The sequence below is a fragment of the Protopterus annectens genome, chromosome 7.part0, assembly GCF_019279795.1.
Source record: "Protopterus annectens isolate FY-2018-M chromosome 7.part0, PAN1.0, whole genome shotgun sequence".
Taxonomy (NCBI): Eukaryota; Metazoa; Chordata; order Ceratodontiformes; family Protopteridae; genus Protopterus; species Protopterus annectens.
This window is the reverse complement of record NC_056739.1, coordinates 1,831,583,091-1,831,601,476: the sequence shown is the minus strand read 5'-3', so window position 1 is coordinate 1,831,601,476 and position 18,386 is coordinate 1,831,583,091. Positions and strand designations below refer to the sequence as shown.

The 18,386-nt window shown below is 37.0% G+C and overlaps 1 protein-coding gene and 1 long non-coding RNA gene across 6 annotated transcripts in view; one reads left to right on the top strand and one right to left on the bottom strand.

The window, feature by feature from the left end:
• Nucleotides 1-5,787: 5,787 nt before the first annotated feature.
• On the bottom strand, nucleotides 5,788-17,223 carry NR2F2 (nuclear receptor subfamily 2 group F member 2). Of its 5 annotated transcripts, none has more exons than XM_044078335.1 (4): nucleotides 16,732-17,223; nucleotides 11,560-12,022; nucleotides 9,927-10,475; nucleotides 5,788-7,277 (listed from the first exon to the last, which is right to left on the bottom strand). In XM_044078335.1, exons 2-4 carry the CDS (start codon nucleotides 11,981-11,983, stop codon nucleotides 7,003-7,005), a joined length of 1,248 nt encoding a protein of 415 aa, XP_043934270.1. In that variant the 5' UTR covers nucleotides 11,984-12,022; nucleotides 16,732-17,223; the 3' UTR covers nucleotides 5,788-7,002. The 5 variants fall into 5 exon arrangements, with proteins under 5 accessions (XP_043934270.1, XP_043934266.1, XP_043934268.1 ...); XM_044078331.1 differs by lacking the exon at nucleotides 16,732-17,223 and adding an exon at nucleotides 12,166-12,642; XM_044078333.1 differs by lacking the exon at nucleotides 16,732-17,223 and adding an exon at nucleotides 12,166-12,639 and having other exon boundaries at nucleotides 9,927-10,454.
• LOC122807247 overlaps nucleotides 15,799-18,386 on the top strand; it is a 304,108-nt gene continuing 301,520 nt past the window's right edge. Inside the window, exon 1 of the long non-coding RNA XR_006365607.1 lies at nucleotides 15,799-16,118. This is a non-coding gene — a long non-coding RNA (uncharacterized LOC122807247). The remainder of the gene's footprint in view (nucleotides 16,119-18,386) is intronic.

The window sequence follows — 18,386 nt, the reverse complement described above, 5'->3', positions numbered from 1 at the left end:
TTTTCTCCACTCTCTTAAATTCATTTCTGCAAAAGGAAAGCGAAAAATAGACATACTGCAAGGTAACACACAAACACGCACACATATGAATTAGATCAACATATAACACACATACTTCATTATCTAATAAAATTAAAGTACACTCAATACATTTTATGCTGCTCAGTCAGCACCTCTTAGCAATTTAAGAATGCTGTATTTTAGCTCATCGATTTTGCTCCCTTGAATTGGTGAAACGTTACAATATCCTTTGAAAAAAACAACAAGTAGCATTCATGTTTATAAAGAAAACATACGCATGGCACTTCAACAGCTTGATTATTTTTCTCCATTAGTCTTATTCTGAAGCTAACACATCTTATAACCATTTACTGTGGTTAACCAATTCCTTTCTAACTTTACCCCCGCTGTCATTTTCCCCACCCTTCCTATAACTCTTGACATTTAGATTTGCGACAAGCTCACGTCTGAAAAACTGACCTGCCTCCAGTTGTTTGCGTGTAAATACACATTATTATAGCCTCCCTTTATGTGCATAAATTATCGGCGTTTTCTAACTATACATGCATATTATCCATCAGAAAACAGCATTTTGTTTTGTAGTGAGGCTTCAGTTCTCGTTATTTTCTTAACAAAATGCAGTAAAAAAACTAAATAAGACAAATGTGTACTGCTGTTCTGCACTGCATAGGCAAAACCAATCCTTGTAGAAGATCTTTGTTTTCCTGCTGCAAATAAGTGACAGATATCAAATTATTTGGATTAGGACGGTTTGATACTCAAACAAATTTAATGGTGCATTTGCCCTTGACCAAACATAAGAAAAAATGGGTAAACATATTTTTTATTTTTATTTATTTTATGTATTTATTTATGTGCAATACAACCACTTAACCTATTTAAACCATTTCCTAAAACATGTAGGAAAATTAGGCATTGTCTTAAAGGCATCCTCATTAGGTCGTTGTCCAGGCCTAAGAAAAAAAAAAAGTTTAGTTCGACCTTATCACACGCTCCGTCAACCAACATCATCCCAATCTAAGTTTGATCAAACTGATACAGATGTGATCATTAAATGAATTATATCCCAAGATAAACCTTTTCTCTTGACAGTATGTTACTTAATATCAGTGGGCAGCATTACCATGATATTTGTATTTATGATATGAATCCCCATTCAATGCCGCGTTTAAAAAGGGAAAGGGGCAATACTGTGATGAAAGCTACGAAAGCTGCATTGCATTATTTTATAACAATTAACCAAAATGCCTATCAAAGGTTTTCAACATCGATTAAAATAAATACCAAGACTATTTAGTCTTATTACTGCAGTCGCTGTTAAGGAAGCATTTTGTGCAAAAGTGAGTATGGACATCTCTTCTCTACGGACTATATTGTTTATATTATAAGTGCAACTATTATCCCGTAGCTTGCTCAGTGCCTGGGGTGACACCATTTGACAACAGAATTGCAACAGTCTGCGGTTAGATGTAAGTCCACAAATTGGTTCTTATACCTTGATAGCTATCCTCACCTCGAAAATAATATTTCTGTTGTATTCAGGTTCTGCCCACCTTTTTACCCATGGTGTGCCAACAGTTGTTACTGTCCTTTCAATACTATTCAAGCTCTTTAACCTACACATACTCCAAGAACTGACAGAACCATTTATTCCTTAGTTCCACATCACCCACCCCTTCTTTCTTTATCGCCTGTCCCTCAAGTACACACACACACACACACACACACACACAGACACAGTGTTTAGCTTATTCTCAGAGTGAGAAATGATTGCAGTGCTTAGTGTAAAATAAGTTTGTTCATATATACAAAGGAAACTGTTCAATAACATATGCTGCTATGTTGCTCCAGAAGGGGTTACTTTCCCTTTTCACACATTCAGCAGATCCAAGACACCTAACTAGAATAAAGAATACTTTAAGACTTGTGAAAAGACACTGTAATCAATACCTTTTAACTATTAAACTACTCTGCACAATCGATGAAGTGCAGTGTCTCTTACTAGATGCGAACTTGTTACACATATTACTGCAATGATATTCCAAGCTTAATTAAAACACTGCAGCGCAATTCTTATTACATATGTTTTCTAAGTACGTAACAACAGTGGGAAAGTTTGTAATCTGACCGATTTCCATGGGGTTATTACATCTTTTAAACATGAATGCGTGTTATATTGTATAGTTTTAGTTTTGTATCTATTGTAAGAAGATCACTGCACACTGCTTCATATCAAGTGTTCCTAGGCATCCACACTGCGCGCAACCTAGGACATATTTCAAGTATTACTCCGAAATATTGTGGTTTATAGAAACTAGAATATTTATAACTATCAAAATTAATCGTTGCAGCATACATTATTGCACAAAGCTAGAAATACTTCTCCAAAATTGCCTCTTTATGACATCAGGGTAGCCGAAATCAATACAACTTTTAAGTTAACATTTTTCCAGCATTTGAAGAGATGCACGTTCGTTTTAAATGTGAGATACGTCTAAATGAAGACCATACTTCTCAACTGTCCTTTATTTTCAAGGACGTCCCTAACATTCATCTCAGCTTATTTGCTCACAAATCAAATTCAAGACAAAGACAAAAAAGGGGGACCAGGGACAGTTTTAAATATTAATCTAATTCACTTAAAAAACGTTAACAGACCGACATGTTTTGCATCAATATGCATTTTCGGAGCAGTAAGAAGCATGAAGCTCTATTGGCATTATCTCACTGCAAGTCTTAGTAATTAACCAGAGAATCAAAAATTTTATGAGGAGCAGGTCAAAAGCATAAGGCGAAATCGGGAACGACCTGAGAAACCAGAGCAGTTTAGATTTGATCCCTGAATTTGCCTCAAATGTTCCAGTCTTTCTAAAAAATGCTATTTTACACTATAACAGTCATTGTTTACATTAACAAAGACGTGCTAAACATTACTCATAGAGGTTTTACTCTTTAAAAATGCCTTACTAACATTAAATATCTTAGTCTATCAATTTCCTAACTAACTACAATGTTTAAAAGGGTACCCGATTTAAAACTTTTGTTCCTCATTGTTTTCACAATGTTTCTTACTCTTGAGGTAACACATTTATGAGTCTATCATAAACTTTGAATACACAACAGAAATTTCTTAGTACACCCATAGTTCTGATGTTTGTTTTCAAGACAGAAAAGGCTAACTTAGATGTAGTAAACGAGTGGTGGCTACATTTAATATTGATGCTTTCTATATTGTAACTTGTAGAAAACAAAGGCCTTAAAAGGGAAAGCAAGAAGCTGTGTATTTGCAAGACATAGCATTCATGTGCGCGGGCGCTCCCATAAACACACACACACACACACACACACACACACACACACACACACACACACACTTTTTGTCCTGTTTGGATACATTTAGTTAGAAACGTTCTGCAACTTAAGTGTATAACGATTACATGGACACTTTCGACGTGTAATATTGTTTCCAGTTTATTATTCTGCATTTCCAAATCTGTCTCTCAGCGATTTAAAGGGACTCCAAATATTCTCCAACAACCGAACGCTTGTTTAAGATGCAAAACTGGTAATGTAGATGTGTGTGTGTGTGTGTGTGTGTGAGAGAGAGAAACTGATTCTTGGATTCAGATGGAAATGAATCCGTCTCCCCTGTTTCCGCCCACGTCCGTTACTATACCACTGTAAGGCTTTACAGAGCTAGCTTGCTCTCACTTGCATTTACGGGCGCCATATTGATTTAGCTCACCGGACAACAATTCAAAAGCCATCTTAAAGGCGTACATTCGTTCAGTTTATCTCTCAATGAATAAAATATCTCTAAATGGAAGATCTGTAAAGCTGTGAATTTAACAGCTTTCCCCATTTCTTTTTTATACGGCTGTTAATACTGTAATTGGAACAGCGGCGTGCGTACGGCAAACACAGACACACACACACACACACACACACACACACACACACGTGTCAGATTTTTTCCACAGATACTCTGATAGGATTAACACTTGAAAAATGTTACCACGTGATTGGTGGCTTGTTTGCACTAGTGCGTAATTACAACATGTTTTACTGTTGGAAGTAGGTCTGAGTATTTATCTGTTATATGACAGAAACAAAAGAGTTAATTGGAAATAATCGACTCTACAACTGCCTATCTGAATTTAGCTTCAGCCTCATTTAATCTCGCATCTTTCCTTGCAGTAAAAAATGTAGACAAATTTGCAATACCGAAATATTAGTACTATCGGATGCAGACAAGCTAAGATCTGGATGCAGAATAGGAGCTAGCCGCCATGTTTAAACAGCGTTTACAGACTCGTCAATTTTAGACAGATACAAACCCGCAGTCTTTGTTAAAGAGAGTCGTAGGGGAGATCCTTTGTTCAAACCCACTATGAAATGAAAAACTTTGCATCAGCGTTTTCAGCTAAATGCCAACGGGATGCCTACGAAGCCCCTGCAAATAGCAAGTTCCGAAACCGACCCATCTTAAACACACACACACATATCTAGAGCTTCGTTTTTTATGAGTCCACCTTCTGATACACAGATTATAAATATATGAAGTGCAAGATGAAAACGGTAGGAAGTAATAAAACGTGGACAAAGTCATAAATTATAATGTAATACCAGTAGCAATTTACAAACATGTTTGCAATAAGTTAGTGCAAACAAGATACTATTTTATTTTATAAATGTTCACAATCCTGTTTAACGGGGGAGAAATATAAACTAAAATAAATAAATAATAAAAAAAATAATACCAAATTCCGAAAGGGAACCGTATAACGATTTCCGGGTTGGGTAAATTTATTGAGGCAGCATAAATCCGCTGTTTGGGCTTTTTAACAAAACGATCCCTTTCTGTGGGACCACACCGTGATGCATTGCATGTCAGGCAGAAAACCTCAAACAAGACAGAGTTGCAAGCTTTCACACTCAATGCATCTGTTACAGTTTAACAATAGAACTTATAGTTAATGCGAGAAAAAAATGGCTAGCCTTTCCAAACCAGTTCACCCTGTTAAAACGTGGTTATACTAATTATTATTGTTAGATTATATTAAAGACAAGTGTTATGCTAAGAAATGCACAGTATGAACCCACAATGAAAAGAAATATATTTTATATGCATTCCATTTGTATACACAACCGATTTCTGGCAATGCGTTTCACAGCTTACACAACAACCACATACTTATTTATATAATTGTAATATGTAATATGTAATATATATATATATATATATATATATATATATATATATATATATATATATATATATACATACATACATATCTATCTATGTAGATAGATCAATGAATTATAAAAAATATCAGCCTTGCAGGATACATCATTCATAAAAGGCTTCTAAAGAAAAAAAATGAAACTTAGCATGTTTCAAAATTTTAACCGTACTGCAATAATTTTGCGTGAACATTCGAAGAGCTAAGTGCCTCTTTGAAAAGCATTGACATGTATTGTGCTACAAACGTGGGCATGGCTGAGAATTGCAACCCCCCCCCCCTTCATCACATGTACTATTTGAATATAGAGACTTAGGGAATTGCTATAAGGCCTCTTAAGTAAATGAAGTACAATGGATACCAGCCCCTCCCCCAAATTAAGCTACTAAACTGTTGAATGTTGAATTATTTTATCACATTGCCTTGATAACTAAACAAGCCAGTGAATGATAAACTAACATCACTGCAAACTCTGGCAGTATTTTGAATTAGCCTTCAATTAAGAGACATTTTGACAACCAAGTGAGATTCAGATATCAAATATTATTTTAATTTCAGAATACTTCCAATATTCCTTGGAATATAACACACAATAACTTGACCAAACAACTCATTTATAACTTTTTACAGTATACAGAAATGTTGCACTTAAAAAATAAAGAAAAAAAAACTTCAGTTTTTAACACAAGACTGTAAACTCTAAGATACTGAATCAGTCACTTTATCTATAAGTGCCAAACACTGATATTTGTCATGCTGATTTAATTGGCATTTGTAAGGGCAAATATAAAAATAATAGTAATAATAATAATATACATGTGGGATGGAATACACAGCAACTATAGGATCTTCCTAGCGCTGCAACAAGAACTAATTAAAAAGAAATGTATAATTACACATATGCCATATTTTGTTAATGTGACTTATCTGAGATTCAGTTGTGTGCAACCACAATGACTAGGGTGTCTTTCTCATTTTCAGTGATTTGTTTTCCATAAGAGCAGTTAATGGGTAAACTGTATCTGGCTTGTTAGAGGTCTGTTGTTTAATATCTATCTACCACCCACCCTCCAATAAAAATCATTGGTCATCACCTGTAAGTGCACTTCCACTACTGCCTTCTGTGAAAGTTTCTTTCTTTTTCTGTTCATTTTTACTATCAGCTTTTAGTGGATTCAGTTTTAATTCTTGTAGAACATATATTTTACATGATACACATTTTATTTAATGAATCAACTTTATATCAAAAATTATTATAGAATCACAGAATAAACTGGTTTGGAACCAGAAAAGTACAAAAAAACAACTATAGATACATAGACACAGGACACTTTATAATGTTTTGGGGAAACTTACTTTTCTGACTGCTATTTTCCACATTTCCATTAAATGCACTTTTATCGATATTTTCAAAAGCTTTCAAAAATAAAAAATAAAAAAAAAATAAAATAAAAAGACTAGATTTCCTTTTTACAAAAAATATTAATAATAATAATAATAATAATAATAAGTAGCAAGTTGTTCAGAACGACACATGAGTTTCTAATGCATTCTGTAAAAGTTCTTTGAAAGTCTTACTTCTTAAATTCAGTCCTTTAAAAAGCTCCCTTTCACTCTTCCAAAAGTAAACTTGTAACAGAGTTGCGTCCTCCTTTAGCAGAAGGAAATTAACAACCAAGACCTCAGCGTCTTTGCTTCCTTTCTTTACCCTCATTTTGTTATTCATTTTGTTTTGTGTTTATTGGATTGACATATACGGCCAGTTAAAGCTGCTTCCAGAAAGTAACATATCCCTTATGAGGGTTTCTATTGGAGTTTTACCTACCAAACGTACGAAAAATAATTGTTCTATGACAGAAGAGGAGACCGTGCGAAGGGAGGGGAGACGAAGTAATAGCTTTCCAAAGCGCGTAGGTTGGTTGGGGTATTGACTCCTTACATACTCTTCCAAAGCACATTGCGATTTTTCCTGCAAACTTTCCACATGGGCTACATCAGAGAGGCCGCAGGCATCTAGATGAAAAGTAGATAAAAATATGGCTGTTAGAAAAGATGCTTGAATGTGTCACAATGGGCAGTGATCATTGTCAGCAAACAAGTTGACTCTGTATTATTAATGCCCACTGGGTGTTGTTTCTGTGTGTGTGTGTGTGTGTGTGTGTGTGTGTGTGTGTGTGTATACAGAAGGAGAGAGAAAGAAAGAGAGAGAGAGAAGTGTGTATGAGCCTGCGTGTGTGATTTTCAACATACTTATTAGAGTTGGGTTTTATGTCAACTCCTTATTTCTTCCACCATCTCTTTTTCTCTCCCATTTCCTTACCGTTAATCGATTATGTGTTTCCTTTGCTTACACTAAGACATTCGAAGGCAACCCAGTGGTTTTCAAACTTTGCAAGTCAGGCTGGAAAATGTAGTCTAACTGTACAAGAAAGCCTGTAGCCGCCTTTTTTAGAGGCGTTTACAGATGTATATTTCCAAAAGACTTGAATGTAGCCTGTAGTGGTATTTTTGGTATGTTTTAGTGTGTGTGTGTGTGTGTGTGTGTGTGTGTGTGTGTGTGTGTGTGTTTTCTTCTCATTTCCTTCTAAATTCCGAATCCATGCTATCTGTTTACCACTTACAATAAGGCCTTTGAACCCCCTGCTCAGTACTTCGGTTTTCAAGTAAAAATACACCGCTGTAGACATGATACCCAGTGGTTAAGAGAGCATAGTCGACATGAATTGACCTTCCCTACTGTGTCTTACATATTATGCCCATATTGCAATGCCCTAAAACATGCAGTAAGAAAAAAAATATTATTTGACACTCTTATCTGATGTATGAAAACAGGTTGTCAAATGCCATTATAGTCTTCTGTTCACATGCCATTCAAAGGTTTACATTCCAATACGGTATGCTAGCACAGCTCACTTAAAACAGAAGCAGTCAGTTGTTATATGTAACTGTCAAAATAAAATGCAGCTACACTTAAAGTGGAAATGCTGCACTGAGCTATCGAAAGTTAAAAGATTTAAGACTTCTTCAACCGTAGGCTGACTTCAGTCTTAACAATTAAATAATCAACAGACTATTCCTGCCAAATGCTATATAGCAAGAATAATTGAAATACCTCGGCAAAACAGACATTTTCATTCAAACATGGCTTTGTGATTACTTACGTTCTATTCCCGACATCCCTTCTAAATATACATACACCTAAGCTGTAGGGACATAGTGAGCCTGGATATGTGATGTAATATAATTTGATGTCAAAAGAAGTACAGGTCATGCCCTAAGTCCTGGAAAGGTGCCAGAAAGTGGATCTGCTGCACATATCACACTGACACAAACTAGATCTGACAAAAATGACAATTGTGTTGTTCTTTGGAACATACCCCTCCCAAACATAAGCAGGTATATATGGAGAAGTGTACATACTGGTCCCCTCCCATACACACACACCAAGCTAAAATATAGACCATACGTCTGACAGGGCATGATATATGTTCGGCAATCATTCATATATTTGCATTGTTACTAAGCGTCCTCACCCCCCCCCCCCTTCAGAGTATTAGTTGTGACTGCAGCATTCTGTGTCAACTATTAGTGGTTGATGAAAGTGACATAACTGACATAAATAATGCACGCACCTGGTAAAATAGATGGGATGCTTCTTTTCTTTAAATAAGTTTTAAACATTGCTTATTTAGAATGCCTCTAAAATAACGTGCATCTTACAGTTACAGTGATTACTGTATCAAAATGCATGTCTGGTGGCATTAAGTTTTTTTTTATTAGTAGTAATAGTAGACGTATGTAGCACAGTATGGTGCGATAGAGGTAAGACGAACCTATTCTATTTATTTCTTAAAATGTAGAGTGATACGTATTTGTAAAGCTTGTTTTAGTGGAACCTTAACAGAAAAGGTTCCACCAGTCATGACACAGTAAAAAATATATTAAGCAAACTTGTTTTTATTAGCTGCGACATGCCTTCCGCAAATCGAGAGGGGGGTTATTGTTCAAAGAAGTATCTTAGTTGTATTTTAATGCAAATACCAAAGGATTAACATTCAATTTGCACATATTTCTCTTACGCATTCCTTAAACACGTGTGCATGCTATGTAAATAAGTGTTTTTTTTTTTTTTTTTTTTTGCAAATAGGGAAGCTGCATAGTAGTATCTCCTATTTATACTGGTACATATGACTTTTATATCTGTATAGAATACATTAGAAAACAGGCAACTACTACAATGTTTTATTTACGAAACTATAAAACCTGCAGAAGTTACTCATACCATTATTTTCTAAACTTTTTAGCCCATGCATTTTGCATAGATCCTGACGCACATGTGTTCTCTGGCAGGAAAGTAGAGCATTGCTGATTCAATTTGAGGTCACGTTGCCATTCTGGACCTGATAGTCACACACTTCCATTAATACAATACGGCATTAGCAAATATATTTGTATTTCTTTCGTTCGTTTGTTCTTCCTCTCTCTCTGCTACACACACACATTACATTTCATATCTTGTAAATACAAGCTATATTATTCACCAAAGCATATATAACTTCAGCAGAATTTACAAAAAATATTATTTTAATATTAAAAGACTTTGCTAAACAATTCAACATTTACGGTTTTCGTTGTGTTTGGGAGCTAATTTTGTTTGCTTACCTGAAGTAAACAATACTATAGCCTTTAAGCAGCTGTACTCTGCAGAGTCGACGTGCAGTGCCTTCAACTTCTCTACTTGTTCTTGAAATATACGTATGTGGTCCATGAATGCCACCACTCGATCCGCTGACATGGGTGAAGCATGGAGGCCAGCAGCAGCCAGGAGAGGGGCTACATGGAGGGGCATGGAACACTGAGCAGCATTGAGCACAAATAATTCGCTCCAGGTCAGCCGCAGGAGTGCCACCTGGTCTGTGATCTGCAGGTCTGGAAAGAATGGAATATTCCGGGCCCACTCCACTGCACTGAAAAGCATCCTTGCAGCTAGTTCACAAATGTTTTCGATCCCCATTATATTGTTGGGCTGCATACACTGGCTGCCAAAGCGAGAAGTCGGGTAAGGTTCAGCTCTCAGAAGTAGTGAGATATATCCAGACAGATAGGAATGGCAGTTGAGAGGATCCCCGTTTGTCAACGCAAACTGGCCGTGTGTTGGCTGTGTGGGTGGCATCCTGCCCCTCTGGACGGCTGCAGTAAATAGAGAAGATACTATAAATATTAATATCTGAAAATAGAAGCACGAATAACATTTTTGTGTAGCTTAAACTTTCAAAAGACAGTACAAATGGCATTATACATGAGTAACTCCCTAGTTGCCCAGCATCATAGTAATATTAATTTCCAGAGTAAAATACAATTACATTAAACGTTTTCAGAATTCACTTGTCTGAGAACTAACTGCCCACATATGTGAAAGAAGCACTCCAAACTACATTCCAGTTTCATCACGCAGGTACATTTTAGATTAGTAAACCGGTAAAGCTACATATCTTTAAGTATTTATTTCTAAACACAGCATTGCTGTAGAGATGTTGGCAACAAACTGTATCTCTTCTTATTACATACATTTATCTGTTCATATGTCTAGTGGACAAAAAATATTTTATTTTAACTAGGATGTGATTATTAAATGTACACTATCTATAGAAACAAGTAACATGTTGTTATGCACACCTTTTTTTCGTATTACTGTTCCATTAAAAATTGACCCATCAACCTTTTGAGCTGCAGTAATAATACATGCATGTTTGCTTTGAAAGCTCGAAGAAAATCGTGTGAGCTGCAGTTAAACCTTAACCTACTTACAAAACAACACTGTACAATAAGCAGGCTTGCTTACTTGAGCTTGCAGCAGCAGATCGGATTTTACTTTTAATGTCACAACACGGAGGCCGACTTGAAAGCCGGAGGCCTTTATGTTGGCTCTCGAATGACAGTTGGCTATCTCTGACTGGGACTGCTATGTTAATCTGCATACTGACAATTTCTTTGCAAGATAAAAACGAAGTACTTTACCGTTGCTACATTGCAGCAAAGTGCTGACCAGAAAGTGTTGGAAAATAAATTACGTCTGTACTCACAAACCACACACACACTGCATCTACGATAGACTTGAAAATAGTTTCGCAAGCCACCAATAATGCTCAAGCTTCACACATGAACTTCAAATTTTATTACACGTGAAACATGTTAGGACAGTTTTCCTGCCAAAAATAATTGTATTTCTAAATAGTGATGGTTTAAACTGCATTAACCTTAGCCACTAAAAAAGTAAACAAAGAAATCCAAATACCTTCCCGTCTCATGCCAACCTTGAGGCATTTTTTGAGGCGGCAGTACTGACACTGATTGCGGTGGTGTTGGTCTATGGGACAGTTCCTATTGGCACGACAAGTGTAAGTCAAATTCCTTCTAACACTTCTTTTGAAGAAACTCTTGCAGCCCTCGCAGGTAAACTGGCCGTAATGTTTACCACTAGACTTGTCCCCACACACCACACATTCAATGTGCTGTTGCTTGTCCGCTTGGCTTTGCTGGTTGGGCTGGTTTGTCTGGTTAGACTGGGCAGGAGTTGTAGGGGGACCGCCTTGTCCTGGCGTCTGGGGTGTGTGAGGGGCCCCGGTCTGTGGTCCTGGTGGGGCTTGCGAAGGCTGAGTTCCCTGAGCCGCAGCCACATCGTCGTGAGGGTCTCGCCACGCACCAACTACCATTGCCATATCTATTGGACAGCGTTTACGAACTTCGTACTCCCCTTTCTTCTTTGTTTTGGTTCGGCCAGCAGATTTTTTTCAAACAAACAAACAAACAGACAAACGACAAAACAAAAATATCAAAGTAAATCAGGAGCAGTCGAATGTTCGGCAAGCAGAAGAAAAAAAAGCTTTTACGAATTCTAAACCTGGTATGCTGTAGAATACTTGAAGAAAAGACGAGTGTCTGGGGGCCAGGTCCAGGGCAGCTCACAGTCAGCCATTCAGGAAACCCATCAAATGTAAGAAGGAGTAAAAGGTTAAAGATTACAATGACAACGGCAGACTTCTTGGAGAGCAGGGAGCGGCCGATCTCCTGTAGTTCAGAAGTCCGGGGAAACCATCAACTGTTAAATTCTTGCTGCTCCTTCTTCTTGCGGTTGGACAGGCTCAGATGCATATAAAGCGGCAACTCTCCGGCAGCACAGATAATGAAAAAAAAAAAGAAGATCACAACCTATAGAACCTCCTTCATGCGACGTGGATAATAAAAGGGAAAGAACAGAGAATCAAAGTGATCAAATATGCTAAAAAGGGGGGTTAGGAAGTGAATGCGATTTGCAGGAGCGGGCTGGCAGAGTGGTTTCTCTCTGATCAGCTCACTGAGCTCTCTATATAGTGAACTTTGACACGACTGCTGCAACTTAGCACACGTTACCATGGCAACGCTCTGCCTTAAAAGGAAAGTGGCTGTGTGTGACTGGTCAAAGCTCCCAGCCCGCCCCTTCAACCCTATTGGACCGCGAAGCTTGTGGTAATGTTTCCAGTGTCTAAGGAAACCTCCTGGTCCTAGAGAACCATTTTTGCTGTCAACCAAGGCAGCGTAGAGCTTCTAAGAGCGAAATAGTGATGATTTTGACTACTGGGATGCAGAAGAGGATAGACAAAATTTACAATAGTAATAATACAAGTAACACCTGTTAAATAATAGCAATTTTCCATATAGACTTTACCCTTTGCAAGCAGACAGGATGATGTTTTGTTCCATTGGGAATGCTTTCTGTCCCAGCTATACTTTATTTCGTCTTGTGCGGGACAGTAAACCTACCATTGATCCAAATATGAAATAATCAAATCATGATAGTAGTTAAACATTTCAACTTCTAGCTTTGATCAGATTTAATACTCTGAACTGAATCATCGAGGCAAAAAAAGTAATACAACAAAGCTTATGGATTAGAATCTGCCTTAGTTTTTACAGTCTTAATCGTGAAAAAATGTCTGTTTTAGCTATTGGATTACTGGATTCCGACAGGCAACTATTGTATATAGTGAAATCAACCCTGTTGGTTAAATACTGTACAGAGTAGGCAGTTGTGTTTGCAGCCGGCCATACCTTACAACCTTTCTGTGAAAGTGCTGTCTGGCATCTGTAATCTTTGGATTGTAGCGTAGATATATTATTATAGAGGATATCTTGAATGAGTGTTCAGGTGCAAATACATCTCATATAATTTAAGTTTAATTCTAGGCTGATATTTATTAGGCAATCTTGATCACCAATAACATAATCAGGTGCAATAGTAATTGTAACCAGATACTTTATATAAATATAGAGTAAACTTATTGCTCGCTTAATAGAAACACTCATTGGATTCATGAGTAGGACACTAAATATTTTAGTGCTCCCTGGATTGTTATTTTGAGCAGCGCATACAAAAACCAGCACAACAGTTAAGAAACGTAATACACACGTAGGTATTTTCTACTAGTCTGAAAAGAGCAAGAAATCTTAAACTTAATTGAATGGTTTAGAAGTCCAATACATCTTCTATAAATGCATAACTTCTTGGTACACACAGCCTAGAACTTAATACTCTATTGACTCGTAATGAACATCACCAGCACTCACACTAACAACAAAATAAAACCTTTGGAAGAGTTTGTGTGTACCCTTGTAGCTATACACTTTTAAAATATATAAATACTGTGCATACAGATAACTACATGGACGGAAAATACGAACATGGTGCTTAAGCATGATTTTATACTTCTAGGTATAAATGAATTAATGCTATAAGACACAAATACTTAGGTAAGAGAACATCTATTGAATAGTCAATAGTATGAAAGGTGTAACTGCTTCCTTTATCTGTCTGACGGTAAAAAAGTACCAAAAATCGAAGCCATGGATTTTACATACAGAGATTAGAACATATATTCAACATTAGACATCGTGACACCATTTGTGCCTATATGACTTTCTGTTTAAGCCTCTTTTTTATTTGTTTGCTTCTTTTTGTTTTTTGATCATCTAAAAGCAGCGAAACATTGTCCATTCCCCAGTATAAGCAAGTGAAAGAAACAAATTATTTTCACCTAAAAGTGCTCTATTTTTATAAAGTCTACTAAACATACAGACACGCTAAAATTACGGTTAGTCATAGTAATCATGGCATCTGAAAACTAAAAGATATACAGGTACAATGTTGCACACGAGCTTATCTTATGTGCAACACACACACACACACACACACACACACACACACACACACACACACACACTCCAAACAGGAGGAAAGGCATATCTTAAGCAAAACAAAGTTATGTAATAATCATTTTATATGTGTCTGCCTTTCAAAGTTAAATATACCCTAATTAACAATCGTAATTTTAGAACTTAGCCTTTTGATACATTTACTGGCCAACCCGCATTAAACGTAAAGTGAGAGACACTTTTATCTTGGTAAACACTGCAATAAATTCTTATTTTATAATTAAGATACAGTGAATTTGTTAAAACTAGTCTACAAATGCAGAACATGTACATGCAGGGATGAAGAGCTACCTTTTGAGTTAACAGTACTGGTATCACCACAACTTATAATTAAAATCAATATTTTACTAAATGAATCATTCAGTCAATAAATAAACTGATAACTGTGTTATGTAACAAGTGTTTATATTTTTTTATTCTATATATATTGTAGGTTATGATATTTTGCACTATAAACTGCCTCTGGAAATCAGAATATTAAAGGAATGAAATGCCAGAAGAGTTTATCCACATAACAGAAAATGGCAATGAAATGTCAGTGAGAATGTACACACATTCTCCAATTTAGAAAACTGAAGCATCTTCCCAGGCCATGGTGCATATGACAAGAGTTGGTACGTTATCCCTAATATTGATTATGTTATTTTGTTAGTCATTTCTGGCAGTACACAGACACACACATTATAACAAGAATAATGCGTTGTGTATGCGATAAGACAAGCGTGCAAATAACGTATGTAAATTTTGAAAATTAGCATGGAATGCTTGCGTTTTCTGAGACAAATATATAGGGGCACAGACTTCAATATTGTAAGAGCTATATATGCTTGCCTGTGTATGTGTGTGTGAACACGCGCGGTCGTGTTACCTAAATCAGGTTTCTTTCATTCACAGAAAGCTGTTTTTTAGTTTAACGCACTTCGGACCAACCTCCCTCACACACATGCACACTTTATTTTCATACTGAACAACCTTAATGAGTGCAAGAACATTTTAATGTATCTGTTTTATTCCAATCAAGGACAGTGACCGGAGGAAATGGCTTCTTTTGTGTCCTTGTAGTCGGTGTAGCGTTAAACCCATGGCTTATGGTGGTTTCAGCATTACCGGGGGATGTCATGGTGGGTCTTTTGAAAAAAATGAAGTTGTAAATCATAGCATATGCCGTTCTGAGCAGAAATTTGCCATTGTCTGGGCAAGCTAGAATAGTGCCCGGCTGCCCCCTAGTGTAAGACGCTGATCGGCATCAGTCAACCCTCACTGTGGAAAATGACATTCTTAAAGGAAAACGACTGGCTCAAGGCTCGCGGATTTTCTTTAGAAGGAAACTTTTGTATGTTTAAATATAATTAACTCTCAAGGATTTTTGGTTAATTAGCCCGGTTATGCTTCCAGAATTAGACAGAACTATGACGTTTCAAAGACGAATCCCATTGGACCTAGGGGCTGCTTTGGTTTTGTATTATTTATGACCTGGAATCAACTACTTTAAGGGCTGTGATTCCCAGAACACTTTTTGTTTCAACTCTGGTACGTTCTTTCCTATTCAGCAAATAAAGATTACAGTGCACCATCCTTGGATAAAACGTCCTCTCAGTACTAAAGGTAAGTATGCATGCTTACCAGCTGCAATAACTTAATCATTCGTTGTCAAGAGTTGTGTGTTTCCAGTCACAGATTCAGGTCAAGCAAAAAACATTAATAAAATGGAAATTATGGAAAGAACGTATGTGTGTGTGTGTGTGTGTGTGTGTGTGTGTGTGTGTGTAAGCGTGCGCGAACACACACAAACGGTAATAGATGTTGGATCTAGCACCGTGTCACAGGCAAGTTTTCTACCTCGTGTTAAACTGGCAGCATTTGTCTATGACCATTTGGTACATTTTGTAAACAAGCATTTCAATTATTAAAACAGAAAGGAAACACGTACATATACACTTTCTTTGCCTTATAAGATAAAATCAAGCATCACATTATGTTAAATATGGAATCAATTACTTCAAATTCTACAAACTGGATCACTCTCTCAGGGCTGTGTATAAACGAGCTTTGCAAACTGGAGGCGCACACATTAAAATGTGAGACAGACAGACATGACAAGACAGACGCGTTATCTGTCTATCTTTATATATCACACACACACATACACACACACACACACACACACACACACACACACACACACACACACACACACACACACATATCACTTACGTACCAAGCATATATTTTCTCTCTTCGGTATCCCAAATGGCTTGCATCTTCAGCCACAGTGAGTTGTGCAGTTTAGTGAGCCTTGGAGCTGGAGAACGATTAAACCAGCGTTTACAGAGGCAGGTGAAACAAGCGTGTTGTCGCAAGTGCAGTGTGGGTATTTCACAATTACAGAGACTCGCGTAACAGTGTTTATGCAAGAGTGTGTGCAGACCGATACAAAGGCAAACTGTAGGTGTTGAAGCAAATGCGAAAATTTAATGTTCTTGACCAAAGTAAATTGAAAGACTGCGAGTTTCTGCTGCAGTCAAACTCTGACCACTATCAAATTAAAGAACGGGGCTTCCAAGGAGCTGTTATGATAGCTGCTGCTGCAAAGGAATTTTAGCCGCGCCTTTAAGAAAATCCACAAACCCTGGGCAAGCAATTTTCCTCTCTCCACCTCACGTCTGGGCAGGAAAAAAGCACCACATACCTAGTACTCAAGAACTTGGAAACAAGCATCAACAAACTGTGAAGTCTTTAAATAAATGTTCCATTGCTCTTTTTAGCATGTTTTTGCCGATTTCTTATTTTCAAACAACCCAGCATACTATTGTAATTCCTGCTTTTGGCAGTGTTGTACTTTATCAGGAGATTCACAAGAGTCGATAAGGTATCCTATTTCAATCATAGTTTCATGTTGCAAAATATAGTATAAAAATACATATATTCAGCTGCATTAAAATCACACGACATTGCGTATGTGAACATCAAATGACCATAGCATTTTATTTAAGGACGTTCGTCAAGCATACAATTTACTTGTTCGTGGAATAGTTGTTTCTTGTAAAATACAAGTTTCTCCCAGAACATGTGCAATTACTGGAAGAAAACGTGTTCCAATGCTCAGGTGAAAGTGGCAAAGGAGAATATGAACCACACTGCTGTTGTCTATCAATACAACTTTCTCTAAAGTTCAGCGACCTTGGAGTTAGTTGCATTTAACAAACTGTGTGTGTGTTTGTGTTTGTGTGTGTGTGTGTGTGTGGGGGCATGTGCGCTTGCGAGTGTGTGCATGCTGGGAGCATTGCTTGAGCGCGAGTGGGTGGGGATGAGGGGGCTTGTCGCCCTTGTTCCAGCCTTAAAAAAATACATGGAGTTTTCTTCCAGACAGCATTTTCGATGAAGATCTCATAGTTTTATGGCGACCAGAACATTTTCTATGGATAAAGTGCATTTGTAGAGCGACACTAGAATCATGTATAGACTTAAACATATAACAGGTATGAAATGAAGACTAGTCAACGTAAGAACGGCGTTAAAAGAGTGTCTTTTTCCATACTCATATCTGTAATGCATACAAGACATGCGATATATGATCTACGTTTAAAGTACACAATTTTCTTCAAAAAGAGGCCTAAATGTGGAGATAGTGAACATGGGTACCAGGTGTCTAGTATGTTGCTTTGTATGAAAGCAGAATGTAATGTAAGAACTTCATAAATTTGTCTAGAAAAAATATTATTTATTAGTATGATCTAAGGAGCACAATGAGAAGCCAAATGCAAATATTTCAAGAGAGTTTCAAGATTATTTGCCGCACTTCTGAAACTGGTAAGAAAGCAACACTTTTTTTCTTTCTTTTTTTGACATCACCTAAAACATGTGTTCTCATTT